Consider the following 16,400-nt stretch of genomic DNA (forward strand, 5'->3'; position numbering starts at 1 on the left):
TCTCCTCCTCCTTCTCCTCCTCCTTCACCTCCTCCTCCTTCTCTTCTTTTTTTTTTTCCCTAAAAGAGTTTTTTTACTTCTGGTCTTCTCGTCTTCCTCCTTGTTTTCGAGCATGTTTTCTGCTTTCCGCCTGTTTTTTTTTTTCCTGATCAAAAGGCCTCGTGCTCATGCGCCTCCGCCTTGAATTTTGCGGCATAGACGGCCACCATGTACAAGCACGTGACGCGGTTTAGCCGCGCCGTGGGCCAGTGGCTCAAGCCGGGCTCGGCATTGCCCAGCGGTTCGCGCCCCTTTTTGGCCGCGTACAGCACTCAGCCCGCGCCCACGGAGCAGTTCATGTCCGGCACCTCCGTCGCATACTACGGTTTGTGTGCATTTGCCTTTTTTTCGCTCTCCATTTTGCATGTGGCAACGCACCTTGTTTTCTCCTCCCTGTTCTCACTCCAAACTTGGCCTTGGCCCGTAATCCGGACCATTCCTTTCCCCTTTTGGACAGAGGCCATGTACGAGGCCTGGCGTGAGGACCCGAAGAGCGTGCACGCCTCGTGGCGCGCGTTCTTTGACAACGAGGCCAGTGGTCTCGGCAAGGGCCAATCCTACACTCCGCCGCCCGTCGCCGGCCATGCTGCCCCCAGCGCCTCTGGAGCTGCCCCCACCCTCTCGGCCACCCATTCGGAAATCCTCAACCACCTGAAGGTCGAACGCCTCATCCGCGCCTACGAAACTCGCGGCCATAACATTGCCAACCTTGACCCCCTGAACATCATGAACGCCGATCTCGACGGCTCGGTGCGTTCCTTTCCCGCTTGGAAAAAAAAAAGCTTGAAAGTCTCTTTCTGTCGTTGCCACTGCACGCTCACACCGTGTGTTACAGACTCCCTCAGAGCTGACGCTTGCCCACTACGGTTTCACCGAGGCCGACCTGGACAAGACTGTTGTCGTGCCCCCCCACGCCATCTTTGACACGCAACAGGAGAGCCATCTTCCCCTCCGCACTCTGATCGAGCGCCTGAACAAGGTCTACTGCTCGACCGTGGGCTTTGAGTACATGTTCATTCAGGTTTGTCAAAGTTATGCGGTTGCTCCCCCTCTTACACTTTGAAAGAAAGAGAGAGGGAAAAAAAAAAAAAGAAGAAGAAAAACATGGGAAAACAAATCTTCATAGACCCGAGAATACCAGCTGCTTTCTTTCTTTTGGCCAATGCCGACTCTATCCTCACCCAAACACACACGACCCCGGACTCTTGCTTTGTGGAACGGTTTCTGTTGCGTAGGAGCGCGATCGCGTCAAGTGGATCCAAGACAAGGTGTCGGAGCTTCAGCAGCCCACTTCGGCTGACCTCAAGCAGAAGATCGCCAAGGACTTGGTTGATGCTCGTGTAAGCGCTTGAGCTGGGCTCTCACTTTGCTGCTTGACGCATGTCCTTGCTCTTCCTCACATTCTGTTTTGGAACCTTCAGGGCTTTGAGCTCTTCCTGCAAAAGAAGTTTGTGTCGGAGAAGCGCTTTGGTGTCGACGGTGGCGAGGCCCTCATCACGGGCATGCGCCAGCTTCTGCGCCGTGGATCCGAGCTGGGCGTCGAGTTTGCCGTTTTGGGCATGCCCCACCGTGGCCGTCTCAATGTTCTGGCCAACGTCATGAACAAGCCCGTCGAGCAGATTTTCAACGAGTTCCAGAGCAATCTCGGTATCGATGATGAAGGCTCTGGTGACGTCAAGTACCATCTGGGCATGTCCTCTGACGTCGTCTTTGACGACACGGGTAACCGCATGCACCTCTCCCTCATGGCCAACCCTTCGCACCTCGAAGCCGTCAACCCTGTCGTCCTTGGCAAAGCCCGCGCCGAACAGGATTACCGCGGCGACACCAAGCGCAAGCGCGTCGTCCCCATCCTTTTGCACGGTGACGCCGCCTTTGCTGGCCAGGGCGTCGTGTACGAGTGCTTTGGCTTCACCCAACTCCCTGCCTACACGACCGGCGGTACCATCCATGTGGTCGTCAACAATCAGATTGGTTTCACCACCGACCCCCGCTTTGCCCGTTCAACTCCCTACTCGACCGATCTTGCCAAGATGGTCGGTGCCCCCATTTTCCATGTCAACGGCGACGATCCCGAGGCCGTCGCCCGTGTCTGCCAGGTGGCCATGGAGTGGCGTCAGGAGTTTGGCAACGACGTTGTCGTTGACATTGTCTGCTACCGTCGTTTTGGTCACAACGAAGCCGATCAGCCCGCCTTTACCCAGCCCCTGATGTACGAGCGCATTGCCGAGCAAAAGCCCGTGGACCAGATTTATGAGGAGAAGGTTGCCGCCGAAGGCACCATCGACGGCCAGTGGTTCGAATCAGCCCGCAAGACCTACGAGGAGAACCTCAACGCCGCGTGGGATCGCGCCCCGACCTTCAAAAACACCCGCCCCGAGTACCTGGGCTCGTGGTGGTCCTCTCTCAAGTCTCAGCAAGTCGACGTGGCCCAAATCTACGACACGGGCGTTGACGAGGCTCTGCTCAAGGAAGTTGGCACGGTACGTGTTTGATCCTGGCTCGTGAAGAGCGCGTTGACCGCCCCGATCACCCCGCTGCCAACCTAAATGCATGTGTTTTGTTGCAGTTGGTTGTCCCGCCTCCATCCTCATTCGATCGCTTTGTGTGGTACCACAGATTTTCAGCCAGTATCCGGATGACTTTAACATTCACCGCTCTCTCAAGAAGATTCTGCAGTCGCGTCTGGATAGCATTGTCGAGGACACGGGCATGGACTGGGCTACCGCCGAGGGTCTGGCCTTTGGTACCCTTTTGATGGAGGGCAAGGCTGTCCGCCTGAGTGGCCAGGACGTCGAGCGCGGTACCTTCTCGCAGCGCCACCACGTGCTGCACGACCAGAAGGTTGATGGCAAGACTTACGTGTCCCTGCAGGAGCTGGCGCCGGCCCAGACCAACTACTCCGTCTCCAACAGCCACCTGAGCGAGTACGGTGTGCTGGGCTTTGAGCTTGGCTACTCGATGGTCAACCCCCACTCGCTCATTTGCTGGGAGGCCCAGTTCGGTGACTTTGCCAACACGGCCCAGTGCATCATCGATCAGTTTATCGCTGCCGGCGAGCACAAGTGGCGCCGCATGACTGGCCTGACCATGCTCCTGCCGCACGGTTACGAGGGCATGGGCCCCGAGCACTCGAGCGGTCGCATCGAGCGCTTCCTGCAGCTGTGCAACGACAACGAGTCAGTCTATCCCGAGATGCGTGATGGCCAGCGCCGTCAGATCCAGGATTGCAACATTCAGGTTGTCAATGCCACCACCCCCGCCAACTACTTCCACGTTCTTCGTCGTCAAGTCCACCGCGATTTCCGCAAGCCTCTCGTTGTCTTCACCCCCAAGAGCCTCCTGCGCCACCCAATGTGCAAGTGCGTAGCGTTTGTCTTTCTTTGCTCATCTTTTCTCGCGCTTGCATGGCTCCATGTGTCAATGGTCGTGTCCATGGGGTAACCGGACATATCGAGCCCTTTTCAGGCAGTTCTCTCAACCATGGTCTTTTTCCTGCGTCTGCGCTTCCTAGGTCCACGCTGGCCGACATTGGTGCCGGCACTCGCTTCACTCGCTTCTATTCTGAAACCGACGAGAGCATTTCCAGCAACCCTGATGGTGTCAAGCGTGTCGTGCTCTGCTCGGGCAAGGTCTACTACGACCTGCTGAAGCATCGCCAGGACAACAACATCACCGATGTGGCCATTGGCCGCGTGGAGCAGATCAGCCCCTTCCCCTTTGATCTTGTCCACAACATGATGGACCAGTACCCCAATGCCGAGGTGGTCTGGTGCCAGGAGGAGCCTCGTAACATGGGCGCCTGGTCTTACGTTGACTCGCGCATTGAGACGGCTCTCTCAAAGTCGGAGCACCACCAGGGTGCCCGCGCTCGCTACGTGGGTCGCAACGCCAGCGCCTCGGTTGCTGCTGGTGATAAGAAGCAGCACAACGCAGAGCAGCAGTCGCTCATCGAGCAAGCCCTCCAATAAATTTACCCATCCGTCTTGGCGGTTCGGCCGCCATGTGCACCTTTGCCCTGTCATCTGTTTGCCTCTTGCCCCCTCTTGATCTTTTCTTCTCTTTCCTCTTCTCAGCAACTGTCCACGCAGCTCTACGAATTTGTTAGCCCTTGCGTTTTGCATCATTGTGCCGTTGATGTCTTTGTATAGTTCATGTCGACAGCTCTGCGCTGTTCTGACAATTCGTGCTTCTTCCTCTGCCGCCCTTTGTTTTTTTGGCCAATGTAGAAGCGATGTTAGGCTGTTTGCTGGCCGACCTCGAAATCCCTTTTTTTTTCCCCGTTTTCTGGTTTGGTCAACTGGAAATTACGCTTCTCGTGCCAAAATCCATGAGGATATTATGACTCGCGTCTCGCTCATATATATCAATTCCATTAGGGTTAGGGTTAGGGAGATGTCGCGACAGAGGAGGGTGGCTATCCACATGGTATGCAACAAAGATGATTGGACTCTGGGCAAAAAAGAAAAATTGCAGGCGCAGGTGATGGCGCACCGCGTGGTTATGATCGCCAAAAGAAGAGTAAAGAAAGACCACGGCGGTGCTTGGACCTGATCAGTTGACCCTTGGCTGTCTTCTCCAGCTGTACTCGCTGGGCCAGTTCATTATGAAAGTAGCGGGCGACAGCTGGTGACGGGGCCATGCCAATGAGGGCCACGCGGCGCAGGGTGTGGTTGTTAGCCAGAGCCGAGGCAAAGTCACGAAGCGCCTGCTCGCTCACGGCATGTTCCGTGGCATGGTACAGCTGCGACAGGTCCAGAGCTTGTAGTTGCTTGTTGAGAACCATGGATTGGGCCAAGGCTCGCAGCCCACTATCACCAATGTTGTTGTTGCGGAGGCAGAGGCAACGCAAGCTGTGGTTGGCCCGCAGGGCACGAGCCAAGCTTTCCACACCAATGTAGGACATGCCAACCTCTTCCAAATCCAGTTCGCGCAGCGTGCTGTTGAGGCGAAGTGTTGAAGCAAAGGACACGGCACCGGCGTCTTGCAATGGGTTGTGCCGTAGCCCAAGCTTGCGCAAAGTTGTGTTGCGCTCCAAGGCCTCAGCCAAAGCTCGGGCACCACCCACTGAGATGTGGTTGAAGCGAGCGTCCACTTCTTCAAGCGTGAGACTGCAAGCCAAGGCTTGGGCAAGCGCTATGGCGCCTGCGTTGCCCATGCGGTTGTCCCACAAAATCAGGCGCTTCAGGGTGGCGGCCGGCTGCGAGCCAGCGTGCAAATATCCATGAGCTTTGGCACTGGGTCGGCCCTGTCAGAGACGGGAAGCGCGCAGGTGATGGCTGTACCGTTTTGAGATGTAGCATCAGGGGCTGGAGCGCAGCGGCACCCAGCTCATTGCATTGCAGGTCGAGCGTCTCAATGGTCATGTGCTATCATGGAAAGGTGTCAACGCAGGACCAACCACAGGGCCGAGTATACGGTGATGAGGCCAAGTGAGGCCACGGAGCACGGAGCAAAACTTGACCAAGACCGGCATCAAATGCATCGGACCCCAGGTAACGGACCTTGATGGTATTGCACAACTCTGCAATGCCGTGGGCCGTGAGGCAATTGTCCCCGAGGTTGAGATGGCGCAGATACTTGAGCTGGGCAATGACAGGCAAAAGTGCCATCAAATCGTCATCATGGAGTTGGGTGGAAGCAAGGTGAAGCTCCTCAAGCCAAGGGCAGCGGAGGAGCCAAGTCGCGACGGCCGCAGCGTCAAGACGCTCCATTTTCATGTGTGAAATGTCCAGCCGGCGCAGGGCGCTCCAGCAGTCGGTTTCGGCAAAGTAGCGCATGACGGCTGCGTTAAAGCCGTTCTCACTGAGATCCAGTTCTCGGAGGTCGGGACACGCCAGCATCAGACGGACAATGTAGCGGGCATTGGCGGGGCTCAGATAGCAGTTGCTCAAGCGCAAGACGCTCAGATTCTAATTTGCAGGAGCAGGGTTTTTGGTGCGTGTCAGACACTAGCCTTGGGCACAACGGAACCGAGGGAGACGAGCTCAAATGGTCCAGCAACTCAAGGAACAGGCGGGTGGGGGCGAGGGCTGACCGATGATGTGCTGCGGACGAGGGCGAGGAGGTGGGCGTTGGCCACTTGAACATTGGAGAGGGTCAGCTCGCGTCCGAAGAACTGATCAAAGGGGGCAGCGGGGACGAGTCTATTGTGTGGTCGTGGCACCACGAGGATGCTGGGCTGCTTTTGGGTCAAGACGTAGGTTAACGTGGCACTGGAGACCTTGTCGTACACTGGCCGTAGGTCGACCTTGAGCCAGCGCGCACGGGCAAACTGGCGGCACACCTGTGCTGCACGACCCAGATCCTGGATATCCAAGTAGCTAGAAATAAGCAGAGGCATGCGGTGAGATGGCAACTTCACATGCCGGCTACGGCGGTGTAGTTGTGAAAGCTGGAGCCATTACCAGAAGATGCGTTCGATGAGTTCAAGGGGCAGGTGCTGGACTGCTGGATTGTCCTGGACCAAAGCGCTGCTGTCTGTGCTGCTGTTCAACATTTGACGCTTGCGGCGGCGGCCAGACTTTGGCCGACAATTGAGGCCAGCTCCACCAAACATGTTGGCCAGGCCAATGTGAAACATGGCTGCCAATGTCGAGGTCGTAGCACGTTCAAAATATTTGCCAGCGAGTTGTCGAAGCAGCGACGCAGGCGTGTCAACGAGGCAACTAGGATCAGGACTATTTGACGCGCGAGCGCGAGCGTAGGTCTGGTTGGCAGCAGGGATAACCTTTTGACAGACGTGCAAGCGGACCAAGCCAAGAATGCCGAGCAAGCCAAAGTAACACGGGGCTGGCCAGGCAGGCGTTGTTGATGGGGCTAGGTACAGCTCTGTAAAGGCCACCACACACGCTTTGAGAAAGAAGGGCAAGAGGAAGAGGAAGAAGGAAAGGAAAAAAAAAACAAGGCACGGGCCACCGCGCCACAAAGTCAGAGTATGCTTGAATGGCGTCTGGAGTCCTTGTGGGCTGCTCGGAAGGAGGGTGGCTGAATGGCAGGAGGAGGAGGACGTTGTGGTCTCGCGGGCGCGAATGGCAGCGACACAGGGAGGGGCACCGGAGAAATGCGGTGGTCAACCGACCAGCCAGACTAACCACACGCTGGTGGTCGACATGGGCAGGGGCAACCACAAGGACCGTAATGGCAGTGCAACAGTGCTTGCACGTCCCCAACGCCGGCAGGATCAATCAAAACAAAACTGACATAAACAAAAAAAAAAGAAAAAAGGAAGACGAAGGCTCTGGCCTCTGGCTCGCGCGTGCAAGAGTGGGGGGGGAACGTAAGGGAGGCCAGGCACGAACAGATGGGAGAGATGACCGTTGTTGCGAGGCATGCCCGTGTCCAAGAAGGAGTTGGGAAGGGGACACAAACAACAAGGGGAGAACGGTGGGGGATGCGAGCAAGCGCTAAGAAACCACAAGTTTGGTCAGGGTGGGGGTTACTGTGGATGGTGGTTGGTGACGGGGGTTTTTTTTGAGGGGTGGCTTGGCCGTGTGCTGGTAAACACTGCGAATCCGCGGAGCTGGTTGGTAGGGACCACTTTGCAGCACTACCAGCTGAATCGTCCACACACCCAAACCTCTCACTGCCAAACTGCAACTGGCACAATTCCTGGGAACCAGATTCTCTTTCTCTCGACTTCTGACTCTCGCGAATTTGAGAGCTCAATGAGGTACCGATCAAGTAGATCGCAGGCAAGCTCCCGGCACGATCAAAGGATGAGACACTGATGCCACTCGCCGATAGTCCGCCGCAACAGTCGCGGATGACCGTGCGCTGCCATTTCTCTCGTTCTTTCGCGCCAGCGCCAAATTGTTGATTGTGCACTTGTAACCGAAAACGTCAGATTTTATGGACTGTTTGACTTTGACACACTTCAATTTGGAAAAGTGTGACATGTGCTACAATAAGAAATTTAGCGGCGTCCTTACACATGTAAGTCGGGTGGGTGCTTGGGAGGTTTGTGAGTGTGAGAAGAGAGAGAGAGAGAGAGAGAGAGAGAGAGAGGGAGAGAGAAGAGAGGGAGAGAGAGAGGTAGAGAGTGGGTGAGATCGGCGGGAACGATGCAGAGAGCAACGATGCTTTGCTCAGTGCATTCAGAGATACGATATCATTGCGAAGCTTTTTGAGCAGTTGTCAGAGAGTAAGGCTTTCAATAGTCAAACGCTCAGAGATGGTAGTCCATGGTACGTGCGTGCTTTGAGAAAGAGAGAAGAGAGAGAGAGAAAGAGAGAGAGAGAAAAAAGAGAGAGAGAGAGAGAGAGGGAGAGAGAGAGAGAGAAAGAGAGAGAGAGAGAGAGAGCAGGCTCTTGCGCATGTGGTGTTTGGTCGCTGTTCTCACATGTCAGTGAAATGTGTGAGTGTGTGCGTATGGGCGTGTTGCAAATTCATGGCCAACATGCGCCAAGATGCAAAGGGCTGCATCACACGAAACATCGAAGAAGTACGCTTGGAGATGAATTCGTGAGGGAAGGCGGGGCGGGGTAAAACTACTGGGAGGCAGTCTCTGCCTCCAGATACTCGACTGCCGACTTGCCATAGGGATCTAAGCAAAGACGAGGGGTGCAAACAAATTGCCATCAGATTTCGACTCGTTCACATCTGGTCTCTCAGAAAGGCGACTTCTTTCCTTTCGATATCCACACACGCGCTACTCACTCAAGAAAGCACGCTCGGCGTTGCCCGAAGAGACGTAGTGGCGTGAGGCACCCGTCATCATAATCGGCTGCCCCAGCAAGGTCTTGAGGCGTGCCTGTTTGACCCAACACACCACGCAGATGAATTTCCACATTGACGCGGTTTGTGCTTCGAGGACAAACGCAACCAGTTGTCAGTATCCTGCTCACGCTTGCTCGCTCACCTTGCAGTCGGCCAACTGCTGCGCTGTCTTTTGAGAGGCTGCCGACTCCTCCTCCAAGAGATCGTCATCCAGTTCAATGTCCATCTCTCGCGCGGCCTTGGCAAACCAGTTGTTATTGTTCTTGGGCTATCAGCACCGCAAGCAGAGCCCCAATGGTGAGTGGTCAGGCCAACGGCCGCTCTCAGGTTCATGGCCTTGCTGCGCAAATGTGTACCTACCTTATTAGTTTGGCGCTGCAAACGCTCCACCTTGACGGCTGCGCCCAAGAGTGCCTTGATGCCCTTGAAAAAACCTAGTTCGACAGGGAAAGCTTGCATGTCCGTAGTGCTACCGTGCGAATGTTGTGCACGGGGTGGGGTGTTGGGCGCGTGAGTCCATGTCGTGCAAACAAGGCAACGGCCTCCTGCTTGGGCACTTACCGGTTCAGCGTCTTGTGAATGTTGGCGTAAGCTTGCTGGTCCTCCGGGCTTTGCAACACGACGCTGAGACCCGCTGCCGTGCCACGTGCAGTTCGACCCGCACGATGCACGTAGCTGTCAGCATGCTTGGGGAGCTGATAGTGCACGACATACTGCACGTTCTGAATGTCCAAACCGCGCGCCGCCACGTCGGTAGCGAGCAGCACGCAGTTGTCCTGCTCCTTGAAGCGATCCAGGAACTTTAAGCGTTGCCTAAAGTTCAGCAAGCTGGTGAGGCGAAAACCTGGCCCGATGCGCTGAACGGAAATTCGGCAACCAACGACTCACAACAGCCCCACTCACAACAGCCCTCCCCGTGTTTTTATAAAAAAAAAAAAAAAGAAGAAGAAGAGAGAAGATGCGCCGTACCGTTGCTGCATCTGCGCATGCAGGGCTTGTGGATTGAGTCCAACGAGGTCGAGGACGGTCTTGAGTCGCTTGAGAACGTCAATCGTGTTGACAAAGACCAAGGTGCGACCGGGAAAGCGCCGCAAAAAGTAGTACAAATACACTTCTTTGTCCGTGCTGGGACAGGTAATGCGCACCTCCTGCAGCCCGCGAGCCAGACGCTGTTCCCCTGCCATGATTTGGGTGCTCAGGTCCAACTGGGCAAAGCTTTTGCGAAGACCACACGCCTGCACGACACGACTCAAGGCACGCTCAATCGACGTGTCGGTGGCGCCCTTGCCGCCGGCCTGTCGCTGCCCCTTGCGTCCTCCCTTCTATACATGACAAAAATCAGCGTCAAGTTGGGTCAGATTGGCGCCTCCTGCCCTCAAGTCACAAAGCATGCCTGCGATACCCGCTCTGGGACGAAACGGAACTTTTGGGGACCCACCTGAAACTGGGGCAAAAGCGTGGCAGAGAATAGAAACGTCTGACGCTTGACCTTGTTCTGCTCCAAAGCCAGCTGAGTCTCCACCTCGTCAGGACCTTGGGTCTTCTTGTCCTCCAACTGAGTGAGCGTCGAGTCGGCTGCTGGCGTTTTGCGTTGCGCACGGTCAGAGTCTTCCGTGGGCTGCTCATGATCATCCTCTGCCTCAGCCGCATCGCTCTCGTCGTCACTATCAGCGCCCTCGTCCGTCTCCACGGCTTCATCAGCGTCCTCGGCCTCATCTTCGCTGTCGTCGTGAGCCTGGTCCATGGCCGTCGGGATGAAACTCATCCCATCACGCTACACACCAAAACACAAACATGCGGTTGAAAGGTTGAAATAAGCACAGAAGAAGGTAGGCAATCAAGTGATTCGACATTGAGCAATCGGATGTGGTAGACGCACGCGCAATTTCAACAGCATCTGGGTGATTCGATCATCGGCAGTCTCGGTGCCAAAGACGTCCATGAGAACTTCCTCTTCAAGCTTGTCTTTGGAGGAGCGCTTGCGACCATCAGATTGGGTGGCCGACGGCTCTTCTACATTCGATGGCACTTCTTGGACATTGGGCGTGCCATCACGCCGGGCGTTCTCGCGCACACGTTGCAAGTAAGCGTCTTCCTCTGTGGGAAAGGCAGGCCTGGTTTCAAAAGTGGGGATGGGCAGGGGGTCAGCGGTGAGATGGAAGCTGGCACACATATGTGACGGCCGAGGCGCTTCGCAAACGCACTGGGTTGGGCGGGGTAAGCGAGCCAAGATCTTGTCCAACTCGGCAAAGTGTCCACGCTCGACCATACGATCTGCTTCGTCCAACACCAAAAACCGCAGGCTACACAGATATTCGCAAAACAGCCAAAGAGTCAGATCGTAGTAAAAGGAGATTGAACAAAAAGAATGGAAGAAGAGGAGCGGCGCCACAAACAATTTGCGAGAACACCAACCTGTCCAAATGAGCAAAGTGTACGTGGCCTGATTGAATGATTTCCCACAGACGGCCAGGGGTTCCGACCACAATCTCAGGTTTTGCCTTGAGCAGGCGCTCTTGCTTGACGAGCGCCATGCCACCCACGATGGCGGTCACTCGCACAGAGAGTGGGGTGGCCAATGGTTTGAGGTGTTGTTGAATCTGCCAGAGGGATTGCTGCACGTGAGGAGCCAGCAGGGGTGTGCGAGGCAGAGGGAGCGTGCGGCTGCTTTGGCATCATACTTGTAGGGCCAGCTCTCGGGTCGGGGTAAGAATAAGGCATTGCAAGCCCGCGGTACTCCGTCCCTAAAGGGGATGCCGTGGGGGAAAGGAAAGAGGGTGCTCAAACTTGAGAAGAGGGCAAAGGCGCAGCGTCTTTGGACAACTATAAACGCGCTGTCTCTGGGCGAGCATTTGTGCTTGAAGCCGAAGCTCACCCTGGCACGGCGGTTGAGAATGTGTTGAAGCACAGGCAGGCCAAAGGCAAGGGTTTTGCCCGAGCCCGTTGGAGCAGCGGCAATGACATCGCGGTAGTCACGAACAGCAGGCACGATGGCGGCTTGCTATGAGCGGCCGGTTGGTGGTGGCGATGAGGCCAACAAGGGCTGATGAGAATGCACAAGCGTGCGCGTGCGCGTGCGGGTGGCAAGTGGCCCATACTGCTTTGAGCAAAGGGTCAGGCGCGTCAAATAAAGTGCATACCTGGATGGGAGTTGGGGCAGTAAAGCCGCGACGAACAACGGCCTCGGCCAGCTCGCGATCAAGCTGAAGCACGGTCCAAGCTACGCATATGCCATTCGACGATATGAAGCACATGTTTCAGCAAGTGTCATGTGGGCAGGAAGATGACATCAAACAGCAGCGCAGGGCCAGAGCTGATGGCGGGCGGGTACGCTAGCCTACCGGCCAGGTCTTCGTCGGCCAGTGGCTGAGAGGTTGTAACGTCTTCTGGTGTACACATGCCGACAACGGGCGTCAGGTCCATGAAACGACCAAGCTCGAGGTGGGGGGTGCGGTGGTGCTCGGTGGTGTCAGTCCTTTTCTTTTTGTCTGTAGATTCGCGGGTGGTCGACAGCTTACCTGAAGGCGCATCGTCGTGGTCGTCTTCGTCATCCATGTCGGATGGCTCGATGGACTTGCTTTTCTTGGCTGGACGAGAGTGAGCCTCTGATGGCTGCGCTTGGCCGTTGTCGGAAAGGTCAGAAGAGGCACCGGCACGCTTAGCCGCGGCCTTGCCTTTCTTGGTGCGGGTCTTCTGAGCAACCTGGTCCTTCAGGGTGTGGGCATCGACGACGTCAGCTTGAATGACATTCAGTCCTTCAGGATCGGCCGATGCGTCCTCTTGAGCATCGACTTTCTTGCTCTTGGATTTGCGCTTCTTCTTCTTCTTCTTCTTCTCTGATGGATCGGCTGCTTCGGGGTCGGCGGCAGACGGTTCGGTTGCGGGCGCTTCTGAGTTGATGGCAAGCACGCCATTCTGATACTCGTCAATCAGGTTGCCATCCAGTTCCTCCAACCGGCAAAAACCCTCTTGAGAGAAGTTCCACATGGTTTCTTCCGGCACGTCCACCTATCCCGCACAGATGATGAACACAAGATGATCAATGCCAGCAACGCACACAGATGGTGATGCAGGTGGTCATAGGGGTCGCAGGAGTAGATGCAAAGCGCATGCCATGGACGCCATGGGAATCAAGAGCGATATGCACAGACCAGGTTCCAGCCAGCACGGCGCACGCGTTGGGCGCCGCGACGCTTGTCGCGCTTGGTCAGTCGTCGTGGCGCTTCAAGCTTCGAGGTCTGCTCTTCGAGCTCTGCTTCGGCCTGCTGTAGCTGCTGCTGCTGCGCCCATTCCTCCTTGTTTACGACGGTCCAGTCGCTGGTGGCCGAGCGAGCCGTCTGCTTCTTGGACTTACCCATGGCTTTGATCGAAATCAAGCAAGCACCAAGAGTAGGCACCTCAGTCCACAGATGAACCACCACCAAAAAAACCCCGGGGGCTTACACCCAGCCACACGCTCGCACACACTTCTCACTGCACCCCAGATCTGTGTCGCTCCCTGTGCCGTATCCAGTCGAGTCGAGTCAGTCGAAAAGTGAGAGAGAGCCAGAACGCGCGAGAGAGAGAGCACGCGGGTGCTGATAATCCGCCGAAAGCAAAACACGAAAGCGGTGACGATACTCAGAACATTCAACCGAATACAATGACAATATAATCTGACATTCAGGGTCGAAATCAGTCAGAATAACAGGTTGTATCGGGTTGTCTGACAATTCGGTTGAGGGGATGAGTTGGGTACACCCGCTCGAGCTATCAAGCAAAACACGCTGGTAAAGCTGCATTAGGGTGTGAAAGTCGCTCGCGCGTTGTGTGACGTCAGGTTTCCCCCATTGTCCTGACTACCACCATTGATGCCAGATTTTCACACCCTTTCACTCTTCCTAAGGAACTCCTTACCCATAACATACATGACGCACAGATGCATGATTCAAGGCATCTCGAATGACTGACACCTTCTTCTCTGAGAAGTGCTGGCGCGTGTGTTGGTGGTGGTGGCGGGTGCTGGCTGGGTGACACGGCGCGCGCGCGCGCGCTCGACAGACACAGCCTTGTTCGCCATGACGCACGCCCGGTACATGCTTGTGCGTGCTCCATGACAAAGCAACGCCGGTTGTGGCTTCATTTCATCTCTGCCTGAACCCATCTCATCTCCATCTCATCTAAGTGGCAAAAGTGTGGGAAACGATTGATTGTGCCGACAGCGCCATCGATACCGCTCGTGCGTTATACATTGGGTTGGCAGGCTGGGGCAGAGTCAGAGCCAGCAGGAAGCAGCAGGAAAAAAAAAGCCAGCAGGCGCCACAACAGCCTGTTCAGTGTAGAGAGAGAGAGAGAGGGTGTGTGGTGGGGGAGGGGGGAAGAGAGAGAGAGATGGAGAGAGAGAGACGGAGAGAGACGGAGAGAGGATGCAAGACTTAAAAAGGGGGGCAGTGTCCTTCTCGCCTCGTCTAGCCTCGACAGAACCCCCAACGCGGCTAGCATCACGCCACCCAAACGCGTGAGGTCACCCTGTTTGAATTTCAAAGGGACACCCAAGGAGATGCTGGGTTGGTCCAGGCCTACAAAGGCTCTTCCAAGTCGTCCTTTCGCCAAGCGTCACTGTCAAGTGGGACCCTGGGGCACCCACAGCATACACACATACACACATACATACACGCATACAGGCATACGCGCCACGCACCCCTCTTTTTCCGCAACTCGTGCCACCAACGCTCAGGACAAACGGGACAGAAAGTGGGGTAAAAGCAAGACCGAGTGGCTTTGTGAAAAGGAAAAACAACAACTGGAAAGGTCCGCCTTGATCGGCAGGCTGGCAGGTGCGGCCTGGTCTGGACGGCTGCATCATCGTCATACCCTGCGCACACCCCTGGGCATGTCGTTCCTCAAGGCCCTCATGAGCGAAAGATCATCATAATAATGTACCAAAACACAAACGCAAACGCGTGATGTCGTGAGTGCGGCAGTTGGCGTTGGCATGCGGTCGCAGAGAGTCGCGTTGAGCGTCAGTTAGATGGGTTGTTATGGCTGAAGGGTCTTGCGGGTTCCAACAAGCATGGCTTGATCTACGGGTCCTTGTCGCGCCCAATCACCCCATGTTGGCGTTGTTGCTGTTGTTGTTGACGTATGGGCCAATGTGGTGCTTGTGTGCCCAGCTTGTGTCGCTTGCCTGCAACGAGATAGGTATGGGGGGTATAAGGGCGTGCCTGTGCCTGCAGTTGAATTGAATTGCAGTGATCGCTTGCCTCAGGCCACATCAACCACCACCCCTGCCCCCTCTTTCTCACCATCCTCTACATCTGTGTAGGGCACGTCGTGTTGTGCGCGGGAGGGGGGATCGCCAGCGTTTATCTTTGCTAGCCGACATACGTCGACACGCCTACCAAGGTCGGGTTATTTTCTTGGGTTGGTGCTGGTGTTTGAATCACCCATCGAGGTGAGGCGCTGCCTGCCCTTCCCCGTGTATGTGTGTATGTGTGTATGTATGTGTGTATGTGTGCATGTGTGTGACTGCTTCAAGGAGAGGGAGGTGCTTTTTATTTTCCTCGACTTGGCCCCACCACTTTTGACTCTGAATCGGGCTCGCCGGGACTGCCAGCCAGCCGCTCATGCAGATTGGTGTGCTTGTGCGGGTGAATCTGGATTTGACATGGAACAGCTGCTTTGGTCGTTACAACAAGGCACGGCAGTTGCTCCCGGGAATCATAGCGGGGCGCCTTGACACGCCTGGTCACGATTCCTGCGAAGCATTGCCGACACATTGGCCATCCCTTTCACAACCGTGGGCATCTCGGGAATTGTGCCCTGTCCCGCTGCCTGGGCAAGAAACAGGTCAGTCTTTTCCAAAGCATTGGCGAGAGGCTAGCCTCTCGCCGCCGCTGGAATGGGTGTGCATTGCGACCGTCCTTTCCCCATTTCCCTGCCGCTCCTTTGCGCTGGTCCACCGCTACACAAAAATACCAGTCAATCAACATGCCGCCATACCTTCTCGATCATGTTGCTTGCCGTCCAAGAATGTCGCGCTGCGCTTGCTGGATCGTGATCGCACATCGTTGTGGGAAGGTGTCTGCGCGGACACGTTTCTTCTTCGGTGGCTTCAAGCCATGCAAACATGGCGCGCATCGTTCTGACTGTCAGGGAGTTGGCAGAATCTTGTGTCCGCTCACACATTCCGCTCATGACGTCCCAAACCCAAAGCGTCCTTGCTCTCGCCTCTCTGGCCTGACATCGCCTCATCGCCTTTTTTTGCTGCTGACTGCGTGCAGAACGGTCACATTCCTTGCATTGTTGCCACTCGGTCGCACCAGCCCAGAGGTCTTTCCAGACCCATTCCCATCCCCCCAAATCCGTGTCCTTTACCACGTCCTCTTTTGTCCCGTGCACGGTCAGCGGCGTGCCCGACGATCCCGAGTCTCCTCCAGCTGCACTGCCAGTGTGTCTGTATGTGAGCGTGCGTCACGAGCAAGGCACACGAGACCGCCAGCCAGCCAGCCACAAGTTCTACTCACACAGCGCAACTGGTTGCTTCTGTCTCTCTTTTGTTTCTTTTTTTTTTTTGTTTGCTCTCTCTCTCTCTCTCTCTCTCTCTCTCTCTCTCTCTCTCTCTCTCTCTCTCTCTCTCTCTCTCTCTCTCTCTCTCTCTCTCT

At 55.8% G+C, this 16,400-nt stretch overlaps 3 protein-coding genes across 3 annotated transcripts in view; 1 reads left to right on the forward strand and 2 right to left on the reverse strand.

Moving 5' to 3' along the window:
- Window positions 1-4,380, forward strand: part of MONBRDRAFT_39301 (uncharacterized protein) — a gene marked incomplete at its 5' end in the record, with an annotated part of 11,816 nt that extends 7,436 nt beyond the window's left edge. The window contains 6 exons of the mRNA XM_001750731.1: window positions 497-789; window positions 875-1,060; window positions 1,275-1,379; window positions 1,461-2,522; window positions 2,659-3,401; window positions 3,554-4,380. Of these exons, the coding sequence (XP_001750783.1) occupies window positions 497-789; window positions 875-1,060; window positions 1,275-1,379; window positions 1,461-2,522; window positions 2,659-3,401; window positions 3,554-4,010 (2,846 nt within the window). The 3' untranslated portion in view covers window positions 4,011-4,380. The remainder of the gene's footprint in view (window positions 1-496; window positions 790-874; window positions 1,061-1,274; window positions 1,380-1,460; window positions 2,523-2,658; window positions 3,402-3,553) is intronic.
- Window positions 4,347-6,382, reverse strand: MONBRDRAFT_30309 (uncharacterized protein; the record flags this gene model as incomplete). The annotated part of the gene is made up of 6 exons (XM_001750764.1): window positions 4,347-4,491; window positions 4,590-4,800; window positions 4,852-5,287; window positions 5,325-5,408; window positions 5,544-5,951; window positions 6,077-6,382. 6 exons carry the CDS (start codon window positions 6,380-6,382, stop codon window positions 4,347-4,349), a joined length of 1,590 nt encoding a protein of 529 aa, XP_001750816.1.
- Window positions 6,383-8,206: 1,824 nt separating this feature from the next.
- MONBRDRAFT_34727 (uncharacterized protein) lies at window positions 8,207-13,258 on the reverse strand (the record flags this gene model as incomplete). The annotated part of the gene is made up of 15 exons (XM_001750765.1): window positions 12,909-13,258; window positions 12,099-12,765; window positions 11,898-11,977; window positions 11,633-11,758; window positions 11,439-11,501; window positions 11,173-11,372; window positions 10,962-11,060; window positions 10,637-10,871; window positions 10,196-10,531; window positions 9,727-10,079; window positions 9,319-9,585; window positions 9,118-9,226; window positions 8,900-9,025; window positions 8,698-8,791; window positions 8,207-8,370 (listed from the first exon to the last, which is right to left on the reverse strand). Exons 1-15 carry the CDS (start codon window positions 13,113-13,115, stop codon window positions 8,207-8,209), a joined length of 3,126 nt encoding a protein of 1,041 aa, XP_001750817.1. The 5' UTR covers window positions 13,116-13,258.
- Window positions 13,259-16,400: the final 3,142 nt, after the last annotated feature.

Source organism: Monosiga brevicollis, genomic scaffold, assembly GCF_000002865.3.
Source record: "Monosiga brevicollis MX1 MONBRscaffold_47 genomic scaffold, whole genome shotgun sequence".
In the NCBI taxonomy this organism is placed as follows: domain Eukaryota; class Choanoflagellata; order Craspedida; family Salpingoecidae; genus Monosiga; species Monosiga brevicollis.